This window comes from Eubalaena glacialis, chromosome 17, assembly GCF_028564815.1.
Source record: "Eubalaena glacialis isolate mEubGla1 chromosome 17, mEubGla1.1.hap2.+ XY, whole genome shotgun sequence".
Lineage (NCBI taxonomy): Eukaryota > Metazoa > Chordata > Mammalia > Artiodactyla > Balaenidae > Eubalaena > Eubalaena glacialis.
The window spans coordinates 24,540,450-24,554,944 of NC_083732.1; the positions used below are offsets into that span (position 1 = coordinate 24,540,450).

At 41.2% G+C, this 14,495-nt stretch overlaps 1 protein-coding gene across 4 annotated transcripts in view; it reads left to right on the top strand.

Annotated features, from left to right (window-relative positions):
• The first annotated feature begins 502 nt into the window (after positions 1-502).
• The window catches only part of ZBTB10 (zinc finger and BTB domain containing 10), a 31,823-nt gene continuing 17,830 nt past the window's right edge, over positions 503-14,495 (top strand). For 3 of the 4 annotated variants that reach the window (XM_061171819.1, XM_061171821.1, XM_061171820.1), the window contains exons 1-2: positions 1,679-2,686; positions 12,918-13,806. In XM_061171819.1, the coding sequence (XP_061027802.1) occupies positions 1,715-2,686; positions 12,918-13,806 (1,861 nt within the window). In that variant the 5' untranslated portion in view covers positions 1,679-1,714. Of the gene's footprint in view, positions 777-1,678; positions 2,687-12,917; positions 13,807-14,495 lie in introns of those variants that run through there. The other variant, XM_061171822.1, reaches the window with a different exon arrangement.

A 14,495-nucleotide genomic window follows, 5' to 3' on the forward strand; every position in this document is an offset into this window, starting at 1 on the left:
CACATTTCAAAATAGTAAACTGAATCTAAACACTTTAGATTTTGCTAAATTCAGCATATTAAAAAATTTTAAATAGGAGTATAAGGGCTCTAAGCTGGAAAATCTTCTGAAAAACTTGACTACGATTATTATTGTAAGAGTTTCATTTCCAGCTCCATCTGTTCTTCTAATCATTCTAAATTCCAAATGCAGTGTAAACAGTTAAAAAAACAAGTCCTACAAATCAATTCTTGCCTTTACACACACGATCTTCGGAGTCGCACGCAGCGTCTGTATAAGCGGACTCCTCCCCACTCTTGGGGAAAACCCTGCCTAATATTTATAACGTTATGACATACTGTAATACTCACAAGGTGGTTGTAGAAGTATAAACACGACTGGAGTTATCTGATTGGCTGCTGGTGATGTAACACCCATGTCAATACTTCCCACTGAACGCACGTGTTCGACCTTTTATTTAAATTTCCATTTCATCACAGCAATAAGACACTCGGGGCGGTGCATTTTCTGTGAAATGATTATTGCCTTGGGCCTGAGGTGCTGCCTCGCACACACAATGCCTCAGACGAGGAGGTGTCCGTGGTTGCAACCTCCTCGCGTGAAAGGCACAGCCTGGTCCAGTCTTTGTGAAGGAACAAAATAAGTTCACTTCCTTGGGCACCGCCACCCACCCTCAGCAAATGACAAGGCTGGAGCGCAGCTCCCACCGCACAGTTATTTCCAAAGTCCCAGGTGAACTCGTGGCGAGAGAAGGAAAATGTGCTTCCCGGGCGCGGGTAGGTGCGTGCGGGTAGCGGGGAGGCGGCCAGACCCTGACACTCGCCAGCTGTTTGTCCTCCGCGGAGCCCGGCCCCGGCCGCACACGCCCGCCCCCTCCCCGAGACCCCCAGCCCGCCGCCCGGCCTTTTGTCCCCCGCTCCTCGGCCGACTTCCTTCCCCGCGGCCGCACCCCCGCCCCCAGGCCGGAGGCGCGGCCCGGCCCCTTTCCCGGTCCCCTGGCGCCCCCACCCCACCCCACCCCAGCCCAGCCCCAAGCCCAGCCCCCCTCCCCCAGCCCGGCCCCCACCCTTTCCCCCTCCAGCGGTTACTGCTACCCCGGTGCATTGTGGGCGCACGGTCCGTTGTTCATTTGCCATTCGACCTCCGCCGGGGCCTGGTCGGACGGAAACGCTCCGCCGGCTTTATTGTCGGTTCGTTATGTGGCGGAGCCCGGCAGTTTAACGTGCTTCTCGCCCTCAGCGCCTCGGAAGCCGGCAGCGGGTTGGGACTCCTCGGCGCGCCGGAGGAAGGATATCTGTTTGGAGGGTCGGTGTGTGCGCGCGGCTTTAAAGAGGGGGCAGCGGAGGGTCTCCCCGCACTCCGCCTCTCAACTTCGAAGGCCCCACGCGCCCCGGCTCGCTGCTCACCTCTCCGCCGCCCGCCCCCTTCTCCGCGCGGGACGCTGCCCGGAGCGCAGCGGGGCGGGGGTGGAGGATTAGGAGGCGGCCGGAGGCGGCGGCCCGGCGGGCGGCGGCGGCGGTGGCGGCGGCAGCGGACGCGTGAGGCAGCCCCGGGGAGCGAGCGCGAGCCGGGCGGGAGGGCGAGGCCGAGCCCCGCGAGACCGGAACGCCCGGGGTGGGGGCGGGGGCGAAGCGGAGGGGGAGCGCGCGGGACGCGGCCCGAGGCCGGGCGCGAGCCGGGGCACCGGGCGGCGGCGGCGGCGGCGGCGCGCGCCATGTCGTTCAGTGAAATGAACCGCAGGACGCTGGCGTTCCGAGGAGGCGGGTTGGTCACCGCCAGCGGCGGCGGCGGCGGCTCCGCGAACAATAACGTTGGCGGGGAGGCCTCGGCTTGGCCCCAGCACCCCCAGCCAAGACAGCCCCAGCCGCCAGCGCCGCAGCAGCTCAATGGGCGGGGGGCCGACGAGGAAGTGGAATTGGAGGGCCTGGAGCCCCAAGACCTGGAGGCCTCTGCCGGGGTGGCCGCCGCCGCCGCCGAGGAAACCAAGGAGTTGCTGCTCCCCCAAGACGCGGGCGGCCCCACCTCGCTGGGCGGCGGTGGCGCAGGGGGCCCCTTGCTAGCGGAAAGGAACCGTCGGACTCTGGCCTTCCGAGGCGGCGGCGGTGGGGGGCTCGGCAACAATGGCAGTAGCCGCGGCCGCCCCGAGACCTCGGCGTGGCCCCTGAGGCATTTCAATGGGCGAGGGCCTGCGGCCGTGGAGCTGGAGCTGGACGCGCTGGAGGGGAAGGAGTTGATGCCGGACGGCGCGTCCCTGAGCGACAGCACCGAGGACGAAGAGGAGGGGGCGAGCCTGGGCGACGGCAGCGGGGCGGAAGGCGGCAGCTGCAGCAGCAGCAGGCGGTCGGGCGGCGATGGCGGGGACGAAGCGGAGGGCAGCGGAGTGGGAGCTGGCGAAGGAGAGACTGTCCAGCACTTCCCGCTCGCGCGGCCCAAGTCCCTAATGCAGAAGCTCCAGTGCTCCTTTCAGACCTCCTGGCTCAAAGATTTTCCCTGGCTGCGCTATTCCAAGGATACTGGCCTTATGTCTTGCGGCTGGTGCCAAAAGACCCCCGAGGACGGGGTAAGCGGGGACCTGCCTCCAGTGGGGCACGACGAGCTTTCGCGAGGGACCCGCAACTACAAGAAAACCCTCCTTCTGAGGCACCACGTTTCTACCGAGCACAAACTCCACGAAGCCAACGCCCAGGTACGGTGTATTCTGCTTCTACTTCGGGGGAAAGGTTTATCAGCTGAAAACCCCGTTTTCCTGGGTGAAGACATCTTTCCTGTTGGGAGAGGGGTGTCGGGAGCTTACGCGTGGGGGGGTTAGAAAACCTGGAAACAAGTTTTCAAAAGTTACCGGGGGAGGGGAGGAGGGGGAGGGAGGAATAACAATTTTCTAATCGTAGAGCTGAATTTGTTTTAATTTTTTCGTGACGCAGATTTCTCTGCCCATCAGGTTGAATCAAAAGGAAAGTTTAATACGCGAAGTGGAAGGGTTTAACCCTGTAAGGTTGGCTTTGTGGGGTCAAAATGTTATTAGCTGTGGTTTTAGGAAAGCTGCTTTATGTTGGTAGTCTTTCAGCTTGCTGGTTGGTGGAAGTCAAATCTGGTAACTCTTTGAAGAATGAATTAAACAATTTCCTTAATCTTTGACGCTACCCCTTTTAGGAGAACATCCAGCGGAGAAAAATATTTTTTATCATATCAGGATAATGTGAAATATGAGAGCAGTATGTAAATGTAGAGGAAGCTATTTGGATAAGACTCCTTTTTCGTGGATTATTTTACTAAATTCATTTCTTTTAAACTTGTTGAACTTCTCTTTCCAAAGGCATACTTTTGGTAAATTGTGGTAGTTTTTGTTTCCTTCTACCCAGATTTTTGTGCTGAGATTTTCTGTAGTCCCCCCTTTTCAAAAAGTTTCTTATAAGTGCAGTTTACTTTAAACTTAGCATATTTGAAATGTTTAATGTAAAGTTACTTATACCAAGTAGTTGATTTGGACTGGTAGAGAATGTATTTACCAAACTCCTTAAAATCATAAGTTCTTAGTTATAAAACAAGTAAGTTATACCTTAGTTGTTCTTAGCTCTTGTTTTAATATTTCTAGTCTAAAAATAATAGTCTTACCATTTTGATAATCCTTTTTCAAGCCAAACAGATGTTGATAAGTGCTTCGAAGACTTTTAGACAACCTGTGGTGGTGGATGGAATTTATTCTTTTGTATTGCTAGCCATTGATTTTAGAAAGTCACCTTTCGGATATTAGTCCCTTTGTGTGTTTATTGGAATGATCTTGCTGTTCAGAACACTTACACTGGAGTTAATTAGGCACTATCCAATAACCCCGTAGCCCAGAAGTTTCTCAGAAGTTGAGGCTTTAACGTTAAAGCATAGGGTTGTTTTTCTTAGGGGGCAATGGCAACAGTTTTTGCACAAGTTTTAGTTGCCTAAGCCCTAGAAGGAAGGTCACTTAAAGATATAAGGCCCAGAAAGGTTAAGTAAATTGTCCCAAGTCTTACAGTTCTTCGTGATAAATGAGACTGAAGTCTATAAGGAATGTTGCAATGGAAAAAAAAAAGCTTTGGAGTAAATCTAGGTTCAGATCTCAGCTTTCTGCAATTACTAGCTTTGTGAGCTTGGGCACTGGAGTGCCAAACTTGTCTTCTGTATGCCGAATACAGATGTGCCTTTCTCTGGCAAGTAATTATTCTGTTCCCATTTTACAGAAGAGGAGTCTAGAGGCTTTAAAGAGTTATATATTCTTGAAGTTATTTAGTAGTATGATGGAGGTGGAAGGCTTGTGAAAATGAAAGTGTGCTTTTCTAAATGGTAAGTTGGTTATTTAGAAACATTTAAAAAGACAATCAGAATGAATTTTCCTAATCCAGTGGACCAGTTAGTCTTATCTTCTTCAGCGTAGTCTACGTGTAGGCAGATCTGAATGGGAGTACAAATTATAATTAGCTGCTTAGTGAACCTGAAATCAGAGGAAGGGGAATTAGTTGGATAACCGTATGATAGACTTAGTGTGGTGTATCCTTCTCCCCTAGGCATATGTCTGGATTAGGGAATTCATTCCTAGGTAAAACCTTCTCTAAACTTAATTCCTGCATTACCCCTCCCTTACCCTTTGCCCCCTTAAACTCCCTTTTTACAGATATAATCTGTAGAGCACCTTTTTTCTCTTAGGACATTATTTCATTAGAGAATAATAAAGTTTAGTAGTCATGTTTGCCTAAGGCTATTTATTGGTTCCCTGGATTGGATTTTGGATGTTATTTCTGTTTTCATTCTAACTAACCTTAGTTTGGGGTGTTACCTTGTGATTGACCCCAGGTACCACCTATAGAATCCTTTTGTCTTGTTATTACATGAGTGTCAGGTTCAAGAACTGACTTATTTCTTCCTATGGGCAGAGTTAATCACTTTTTTTCCATTGCCATGTAGCCTTTGATTACCTGTAGGAGGCAGTATAACACAATCTGTAAGAACATTCTTGAGCTTAAAGAAGGGGGACCTGAGTCCTAATCCTCTTTCTTGGCAGGAAAATGAGTTAACTTCTAGTTTCCTCATGTATGCAAAGTATATATGCCAGCACGTAATCACTCAGTAAATGATAACTGTTATTACCATCATTACTTATTTTCATTGTAGATAACTATAACAACGTTTTTTGGGGGGACTTGGTACCTCATGTCTCAGTGTTACCAGTTTTCTCAGTTTGGAAGCCACTTTATCTCATGGAATCACTCTTGATTTTAGAGAGCAAACCAATTCTTCATACTTTTAGAGACTTTGGCCATTCAATTCTTTGAAGATTGAGACTTTCTCATCATACATGCAATTTTTCTCACCTTTGTGAGAAATATCTTGCATTAGCTTTGTCCTGTCTTAAAAATGCTGAAATAAGAGTTCCTCTGGAGTTCCTCCGGCAAGAATTAAGTTTTAGGCTAGGGTGTAATTCACTCCCTTTATCCTCCCCTCCCTTTTTTTTTTTTAAACCCAGAAAACTAGCAAGATAGTTTTATTATTATGAAAATAGTATATGCTCATTTTCAAAAATTGGAAAAGTATATAGAAGGATAAATAATAGCAGATGAGTCTCCCTCTTACCTAGTTCCCGCTCACCTCCCAATAACAGTTTTCTTCTATCTACTTCCAGTCTTTGCACATACATGCATCTGTGTGTTTATCCTCTTATTTAAACGTAATCAGGAGCACATGGAGGCCTGTTTGTTTTGAGAAGAGTTTGGCCAAATCTTAGTATGTGAATAAGGGTTACTTTACTTTTTGTTTCTTATGCCTTCTGTAAGAGAAAAGTTATTTTCCATTAATTCCTTGGTGGTGGCCAAAAAACTGTGGCACATCCTTTTTTGTTGTTGTTTTTTTTTTTGGCTGTACCTCATGCCTTGTGGGATCCCTAACCAGGGATCGAACCTGTGCCCCCTACATTGGAAGTGTGGAGTCCTAACCATTGAACCGCCAGGGAATTCCCTGTGGCACATTCTTAAAACCTTTGATATTCTTATGTTATTTGGATGTTGGTTGTTAAGGATTGCTCATGCGAGAGTCCATAAATATGCTTTCAGAATCTGTTCTGGAGCCTTGTATTTCAGAAATACCCTTGTATTTATAAGGATGTAAGGGACAACATGTAGTTTCTATTTTGAGTAACAACTGCCTATATCTGAAGAGTCAGGTTCAGTGATTAGCTCATATAGGATTTGACCATTTGGCCCAGAGGACTTTAAAATTGCTTTAATAACAGTGATTACCACTGTATCTTGGTTCAGATTACTTTCTACCCAGTTGTGAAATTTTCGTAGCCTAAATCACACATTCTGTCAACTCTTTCCAGTTTAGTAAGCCTAAAACGTGCACTCAAACGTGTTATTGTTACAAATTTAGTTAACCTTTCCAGAAAGTAAATATTTAATTCAGATCAGTGATCTAATTAAAATTACTAATTGGAATATGTTGGTGAGCAACAAAAGCAAAGGTGAGACAGATCTACCAGCCTTCTTTGCAGTTGGCAAAAATAAGTTGTTTGTTTGTTTTAAAGATTTTGGAAGAAAGACTGAAAAAACCTTTCCCTAGGAAGGAGAAATAGGTATTACAGATGACTACAGAGCCTGTGGCCCATTAAGTAATCAGTTTGTGTAATACTTTTATAGGTTCTAACAGTCATTCATTGTTTTTGATTTGGTAAAAGCTGGTTCCTTTCCCTTGCGGTTTTTACTATATGTTACAGTGTATCTAAGATTGGCTTGTTTCTCCCTCTTAAGTTTACATACACATATTAGGTAGATACAAGGCACTGAAGATAAACCTATATAAATAAGACATTTTTCTGCCCTCAAGAAACTTGTGCTGTAGTAAGGAGAGACAGACATAAAATGATAGCTACCATGTTAGAAGTATATTCAAGTTACAGTTAAGACACTAAGAAAGTCATCAATTCTATTTGTGAAGGTTGGGAGAAGCTTGTAGAATTGACTCCTAACTTAATTGTGTTAAGTGAATAAGTGTTGAAGAGGGGAGGGCATTCCAGGCATTGCAGTTGGAAGCAGCTTGAGCATAGTGGAAATTGATGTCTTGATGTGTCTGAGAAGTAGATGATTTGGTTGTTGAGAAGGATGAAAAATCAAATTTGAATGGGTAGACAGACTCCAGGTTATGGACGATCTTTTTATGTTGAAATGATTGTACTGATATTTTATTCTGCTAACAATGGGCAAACTATTTAGCAGTTTTAAGCAGGGGAGAACCACGATGAAATATATGTGTAAGTTGCTGTTTAGAAGCACCTGTGTAGTGTGTATGTGTGGGTTTTGAGGAGAGCTCGTAATAAAGCATATTTTTGGCATCTAAAATTGGTTGGAAGTTGTAATCACCTGAAGGCTAATACCCCAGGCCTATAGATTTAGAATTTCTGGGGATAGTACTTAAATTGCAAGAAAAGATGCCATCACTCAAGGAGATCAGAGAAGTGATAGAAGATTGCAAAGGACATCTTCCTTTCTTTCTCTACTGACTGTTACATAATTTGTCAGTACTACTAGCAGGCATCTATTTGGCATCATGTTTGCTGTGGCCTTGTTTGTCCTCATTACTAGAAATTGGGTTTGTAAGTGGACATTGATGTTTTAAATCTTTCAGTATACTGTTCCAGTGGGTTGCTGCAACAAAAGTAGTAAAGATTTTTGGTTTTAATTCTTTTAGCTTACACTTTGATGTTTGTGTTGGAAATTGTTTTTTCTACTAATCCATTTATCAAAAGAGGACTATAATTCTGGGTAGGGAGGTAAATACTAATTACTTGATGTTTTTAGCCAAATAGCACTTTTTTTATTTATGGATTGACTACAGGTGAGCTCACTGCAGCTGAAGTTCTCTCTTCCATTGTACCCCTCAGAAGGGTGGGGAGACTGGGTAGTGTGGTCTTGGATTCTCTACAGGTTGGTGGCATTATCTAGCTCCCCCAGCTAGAATGCTGTGAAGACCCTATGATCTCTCTCCCCACCCCTACCTTGAAATCTAGTTAATCACTCAAGTTCAGATTTTACTTTCCAAATTTTTTTCCAGGCTCTGCCTCTCCACCTCTCCACCTCTCCCCCCATTGATATTCTCTCTCTTACCTAATTAAGGTCCTTGTTTCTTGGCAAGTGCGGTGTGTTGCACTATTAACAATAGATTCCCCTGGTCACAGTATCTCTAGTCTTCATCACCTGATAATTATCCTCCACTTTGCTGCCACAGTCATCTCTATCTGCTAATTCAATCAGATCACTACTTCTAAAGCTCTGTAGGCACCTATAGCAGTGGTTAATCTTGTGCAGGATTCGAATCTCTTGATAATCTGATGCAACTTATAGACACTTAGCTCCAAAAACATTCATAAGAGCATATTTGCATTTCTTGGGCTTTTTTGGGATCACCTTGAAGTTCTTTCATAAATCTAGAATTGTGAGGATCTGTAGACCATCTTGGTTCTTTTTCTCATGCCATCTCATTTGCTTAGAGTGCTCATCCTACCATTCCACTCTTGCATCCTTTAAGGCTCAGCTCAGATCTTTCTTTCAAAAAGCATCTCCTCCCCTACCTCCAAAAAAACTGGATTAGATACACTTCCTCTCTGCTCTCTGCTCTCATAACATGCTTGTTATACTCTTCAGTACCTTAAGAATCTTGCTCAGTAGTGATAACTTCAAGTTGGGAACTAATTCATTTTGGGTCTGCAGTGTACAACCTGTCTAAAGTAGGCATTCACTTAATGCTTATTAAATAAGTGAGTAAAGTCAGGATTTTTCAAGCTTTTAGCAGCTTTTTCTCTGAGTAAAATATTTACTATTTTTTGGCCTCTCTGGAAATAAATTTGAAGATAATAAGCTGTGAGGATTTTAACCAAATGTATACTTTTCTATATTTTCTTCATTTTGGAAAAGTTAATTAAGGCGTCTTCCAGATCTAAAATTATAATTTTACGTATGGGCGTCTTCACAAATAAAATAACAGAAGACTTTTCATATTTATAGATTCTCTGGTATAGCACATTTTCTGATTTTTGAAGTCTGACTGTCCATTTCCTTAAAATCTCCTTGTTTATCTAGTTTAGACTAATGTCTGGGCTAAGTTGTGTTTTCCTTTTCGGGAAAGGGAATAGAAAATTTTCCAACTAGTCTTTAAAAAGACTAGTTTTGGAAATATTTAAACCTTTTTATCAGTATATTTTTACTTATCAGTGATATCTCATGTTTATCAATATTCTGAGAATGGACATAGAATGTTAAAGAACTAGAGAGACAGATGACTTCTTAGGGATCTATTAATTTTTGTCTTTAGTACTAGGAATTTATTTGGTTCAGCAAATAATATTGGCAGTTTATTTTAGTGCTTATTTTGCTCTGTTTTACCCATATCCTCAAATAATACTCCCGCTTGTTGAATACATATACTCTTGACTTGTAAACCCTTCATTGTGAAGAGCATGTTTAATAGGTGCTACAAAAACATGGCATAGTGCTCTGATCAGTACTGAAGGAGAAACAGCTAGTGTTGCTTGTAAAAACAGGTAACATTACTGTTCTTGCACAATAGTAATGAGAAAAAATAGTAGTTGAATAGCGTGTTTGGTTTTGTATAGTTTGTGTCAAAAATGGAATGGGCAAATATTTTGGTGGATAGGCTTTTGTCTAAGTTATTTTTAAAAATTAGGACATTTGGTCTGATAATGACAGAGAATTACAGAAATTAGGACTGGCCCAGAAAATTCAGAACACATTGACCATGGCCTAAAATAACTGCTATGACGTAGCCACCTCCTTTTTAAAGTGTTTTGAATTGCTTAGTGTATAAACTTTAGGCACTTCTTGACTTGTAAATGCTAATTCACTGCTTCCACAGACTCTTCATGATGTGCTGGTAAATTTTGATCAGTGCTTAAAATTTTTGCTTCTTCCAAGTATTCATACTGTTACTACAATACCTGTTAGAACTTCGAACCGAATGAGCTTTGCTGGGCAGGTATGGCATGCATAGCAAAGCTTAGTTTTAGGCTTGCATCAAAAAAAAGATGCATTTTGGAAATTTGCTGTAGTGAATAGAGAGCATAAGCAAATTAGTAAAAAATCTTTTAGTAAAAGTAAACAGTATGATACTTCTGTAGAAAATTATACTACAGCAGTAACTATTTTAGATATTTTTAGTATTGGTTTAGTTCTTTATATATTCATACAAGTCCTAAACATTTCCCATCCCCTCTGCTAAATAGTTTGAAACTTCACAACATACTGGTTTATGTACAAGATCTAAAAGTTAAAATGTCTTTTTTACCTCACTTCCTTTCCTCCAGCCCCTCAAAGCAAACATTTGGGACTTAATCATGAATTACTTGATTACTTTACTCCAACTGTGGCTGTTAGCAGTTTTTGCTTAGGATTGGGTGTTTGAGTAGGAGAATATAGCCAATTTAGAATATTTTGGTCTGACAGAGCAAGAATGGGGGGGTGGGGTTAGAGTATAAGTATGCAGTATAAGTATGCAGTATAAGTGTGCAGTATGAAAGTATGAAGTATAAGTATGCAGTATAAGTGTGCAGTATAAAAGTATGAAGTATAAGTATGTAGTATAAGTATGCAGTATAAAAGTATGAAGTATAAGTATGCAGTATAAAAGTATGCAGTATAAGTATGCAGTATAAGTATGCAATATAAAAGTATAAAGTATGCAGTATAAGTGTGCAGTATAAAAGTATAAACTATAAGTATGCAGTATAAGTGTGCAGTATAAAAGTATGAAGTATAAGTATGCAGTGTAAGTATGAGGTATAAGTATGAGGTATGAGTATGCAGTATAAGTATGCAGTATAAAAGTATGAAGTATGCAGTATAAGTATGCAGTATAAAAGTGTGAAGTATAAGCATGCAGTATAAGTATGCAGTATAAAAGTATGAAGTATAAGTATGAAGTATAAGTATGCAGTGTAAGTATGAGGTATAAGTATGAAGTATAAGTATGCAGTATGAGTATGCAGTTGAAGCGCTGGGAAGTGATAGGGATGCTGCCAAGGGTCAGTTGGAAATGCAAAGGAAATTCTCCACTTTCTGCGCTTCATTCTGTAGTGATCGTGTACTCCAGATTTGCAGGGTTATCTGTAATGTTTCATTATTGTGAAATACTGAAGTGTCCCAGAATTCTAGTGTTTTGGTTCTTTCAGTTGACTTCTCATACCTGGAAGCAGCACGAAAATTCTTAGATAGATTATGTGATCTGGTTTAGTTTCAGAGAATTGTGATTGTTATGTGCATGATCCCCTGTGTTCAGGACTCAGAATGAATCCTATTATTTTTGTAATTTAGCCCTACCCATGATGGGGTTAAATGGAGATGTGGGATTGCTTCAGGAATCTCACCACCATTTAAAATATTCAATGAGAAATATTTTGCAGTCCTAACAGCTTTGTTCCCTACAACCTTTTTTTCCCTAATTCCTCCTTCTCTCTTTTCCTCTCCAAGCATATCAGTCCTCCCAGCATGTATCTTTTCCATGTTTTTCCCAGGCTCATATACTCATAGATCTGTATATACGTATCTCATTATTTTATAGTAATGACTTTTATTTAAGTTAATATTTTGTGCCAAAGAAAGTAATGAATCTTTAACACTTAAATAAGGTCAGCATTGTCAGTTATCTTTTGTACTAGAAATGTCTAAGCACTTTTTTTTGCTGGAAAACAATTATTACTTCAGTTATCTAGGAAAGTTATTGAGCAAGGTGCTGAGAGAATAGACACCTGCCTTATTTAGGGAGCTTACCCACCTAGTCACTCTGTGAGTAAAGTCCTGAAGTTCTTAATTAGAAACATTCGTAGTACTTACTGCTTTCTAGTTTAAGAAGGCATGGTGACTTGCCCAAGGACACACGCTTAATAACTAGCATAGGCAGCATTCCAAATCTAGATCACACTCCTTTTTCTGTTGATATCACATGTTATTTTATAGGAAATTACCATAGCTTTAGTGATGCTAAAATGAACTGTAATGAGTACTTATAAGATTGCTGAGAGGGAAGATTATAAACATTAAGAATTTTGAGTTCAGGAATTTTACCTGATGGATAGTATTTATGATCCTAAAGAGATAAGTCATTTTGAAAATTGATTGGGAAATTATATACTTGGTTGTTGCTGTAGTTTGAAGCACATTTTTTATTAGGGTCTTAACTTTATCATTAGTTAGATTTAATTAACTTTGTTGACCTAAACTGTTTGACTCAGTGTTTGCCAAGAGTTTTACGTATTTATTATTTTATTTATTTTTATTTTTGTCTGCGTTGGGTCTTTGTTTCTGTGCGTGGGCTTTCTCTAGTTGCGGCGAGCAGGGGCTTCTCTTCGTTGTGGTGCGTGGGCTTCTCATTGTGGTGGCTTCTCGTGGTGGAGCACAGGCTCTAGGTGCGCGGGCTTCAGTAGTTGTGGCTCATGGATTCAGTAGTTGCGCACAGGCTTTGTTGCTCCGCGGCATGTGGGATCTTCCCGGACCAGGGCTCAAACCTGCACTGGCAGGCGGATTCTTAACCACTGAGCCACCAGGGAAGTCCCTTAAATAATTCTTAATCCATGTCTTCAGCTATATTTGAAAAGATAGCATGATATGTGATACATATTCTTTAAATGAAATTCTGCTGATACTCAGGATGTTTCTTTTTTTTTTTTTTTATGTTAACAGTGGCTTGCAGCAAGCTAAGCTGTTCACTCCTTTCCTCTCAATATTTGGGATTGTGAACACTTCAGTCTCCATATGTAATGATTACTAACAAATTAGTGTATTTATTTGATAGTGCTTTTTAAAAAGTTACTGATAATGATTTGTTGTCTTTGGTCTGATGGCTTTAAAAAGTAAATAAAATTTAATATTAATGTTTTCCATCTATTACAGGAGTCAGAAATACCATCAGAGGAGGGGTACTGTGACTTTAATAGTAGGCCAAATGAGAACTCTTATTGCTATCAACTTCTTCGACAACTAAATGAACAGAGGAAGAAAGGTATTCTTTGTGATGTCAGCATTGTGGTGAGCGGAAAAATCTTTAAAGCTCATAAGAACATCCTGGTTGCAGGCAGCCGTTTCTTTAAGACTTTATATTGCTTTTCAAACAAAGAAAGCCCTAACCAAAACAATACTACCCATTTAGATATTGCTGCAGTTCAAGGTTTTTCAGTCATCTTGGACTTCTTGTATTCTGGTAACCTGGTGCTCACAAGCCAAAATGCCATTGAAGTAATGACAGTGGCCAGCTATCTTCAAATGAGTGAAGTTGTTCAAACTTGCCGAAATTTCATTAAAGATGCCTTAAATATAAGCATTAAATCAGAAGCTCCAGAGTCTGTAGTTGTGGACTATAATAATAGAAAACCAGTTAACAGAGATGGCCTGTCTTCATCACGGGATCAAAAAATTGCCAGTTTTTGGGCAACACGGAATCTTACCAATTTGGCAAGTAATGTAAAAATTGAAAATGATGGTTGTAACGTCGACGAGGGCCAAATAGAAAACTACCAAATGAATGACAGTAGTTGGGTCCAGGATGGTTCACCTGAATTGACAGAAAATGAGTCTCAAGGTCAAACAAAAGTGTTTATTTGGAATAACATGGGCTCCCAGGGAATTCAAGAGACTGGCAAAACAAGGAGGAAAACCCAAGCTACGAAGAGATTTATTTATAATATACCACCTAATAATGAAACAAATTTAGAAGATTGCTCAGTGATGCAGCCATCTGTTGCCTATCCAGAAGAAGATTTGTCGTTCATCAAGGAAGAACCAGGTAAATATTGTATATACAAAGGTATTTCAGTTTTCATTCTATTTCTGGTTGGATATAATCTTGTGTGTATTCTTAAAGTACTTTTTTCATTATAAAAATAATATACATAAGTAATACTAAAATTTGAGTCTTTATAATAGAAGGGAGAAAAATCACTCAAACAAGCACATATTATATCTTACATAATCTTATACTAAATGTAAGATTTGGCATGTCTTAGTTTTTTTCTCTAAGCATGTAGATATGAGTTTCTCAAAGGTTGTGTTAAATATAGGAATTTGCCCATATTTTACGGAATGTGGACTCAATGTATAGTTCTTTGACTTTCCTGATCTTTAGCCTCTGATCACTTTTTGTACCCAGTGCTGGAAAAGATAAAATCTTCTGGTTGTAATGTGTGATCCGTTTGTCATTTCAGGACATTTTTGAGATCTAGTTAACATTCTTTACTCTCAGTTTTCTTCGTAAACATATAATTGTTTTATAGAAGTTTGCAAATGTTAATGGGATTATTCTACTTTGTTTAGAGCTACTGTTCTGTGCTCCCCATAAATCTTTCAGAAGCTGGAATATTTTAAGTTTGTCCCACTGTTACCTCATTTTCATTCTCATTTACATTAGTTAAGTAAGAGAGAGGCCTCTGAGACCTTTCTCTTCAATATATTCCCAAAGGAATATATATAAGAACC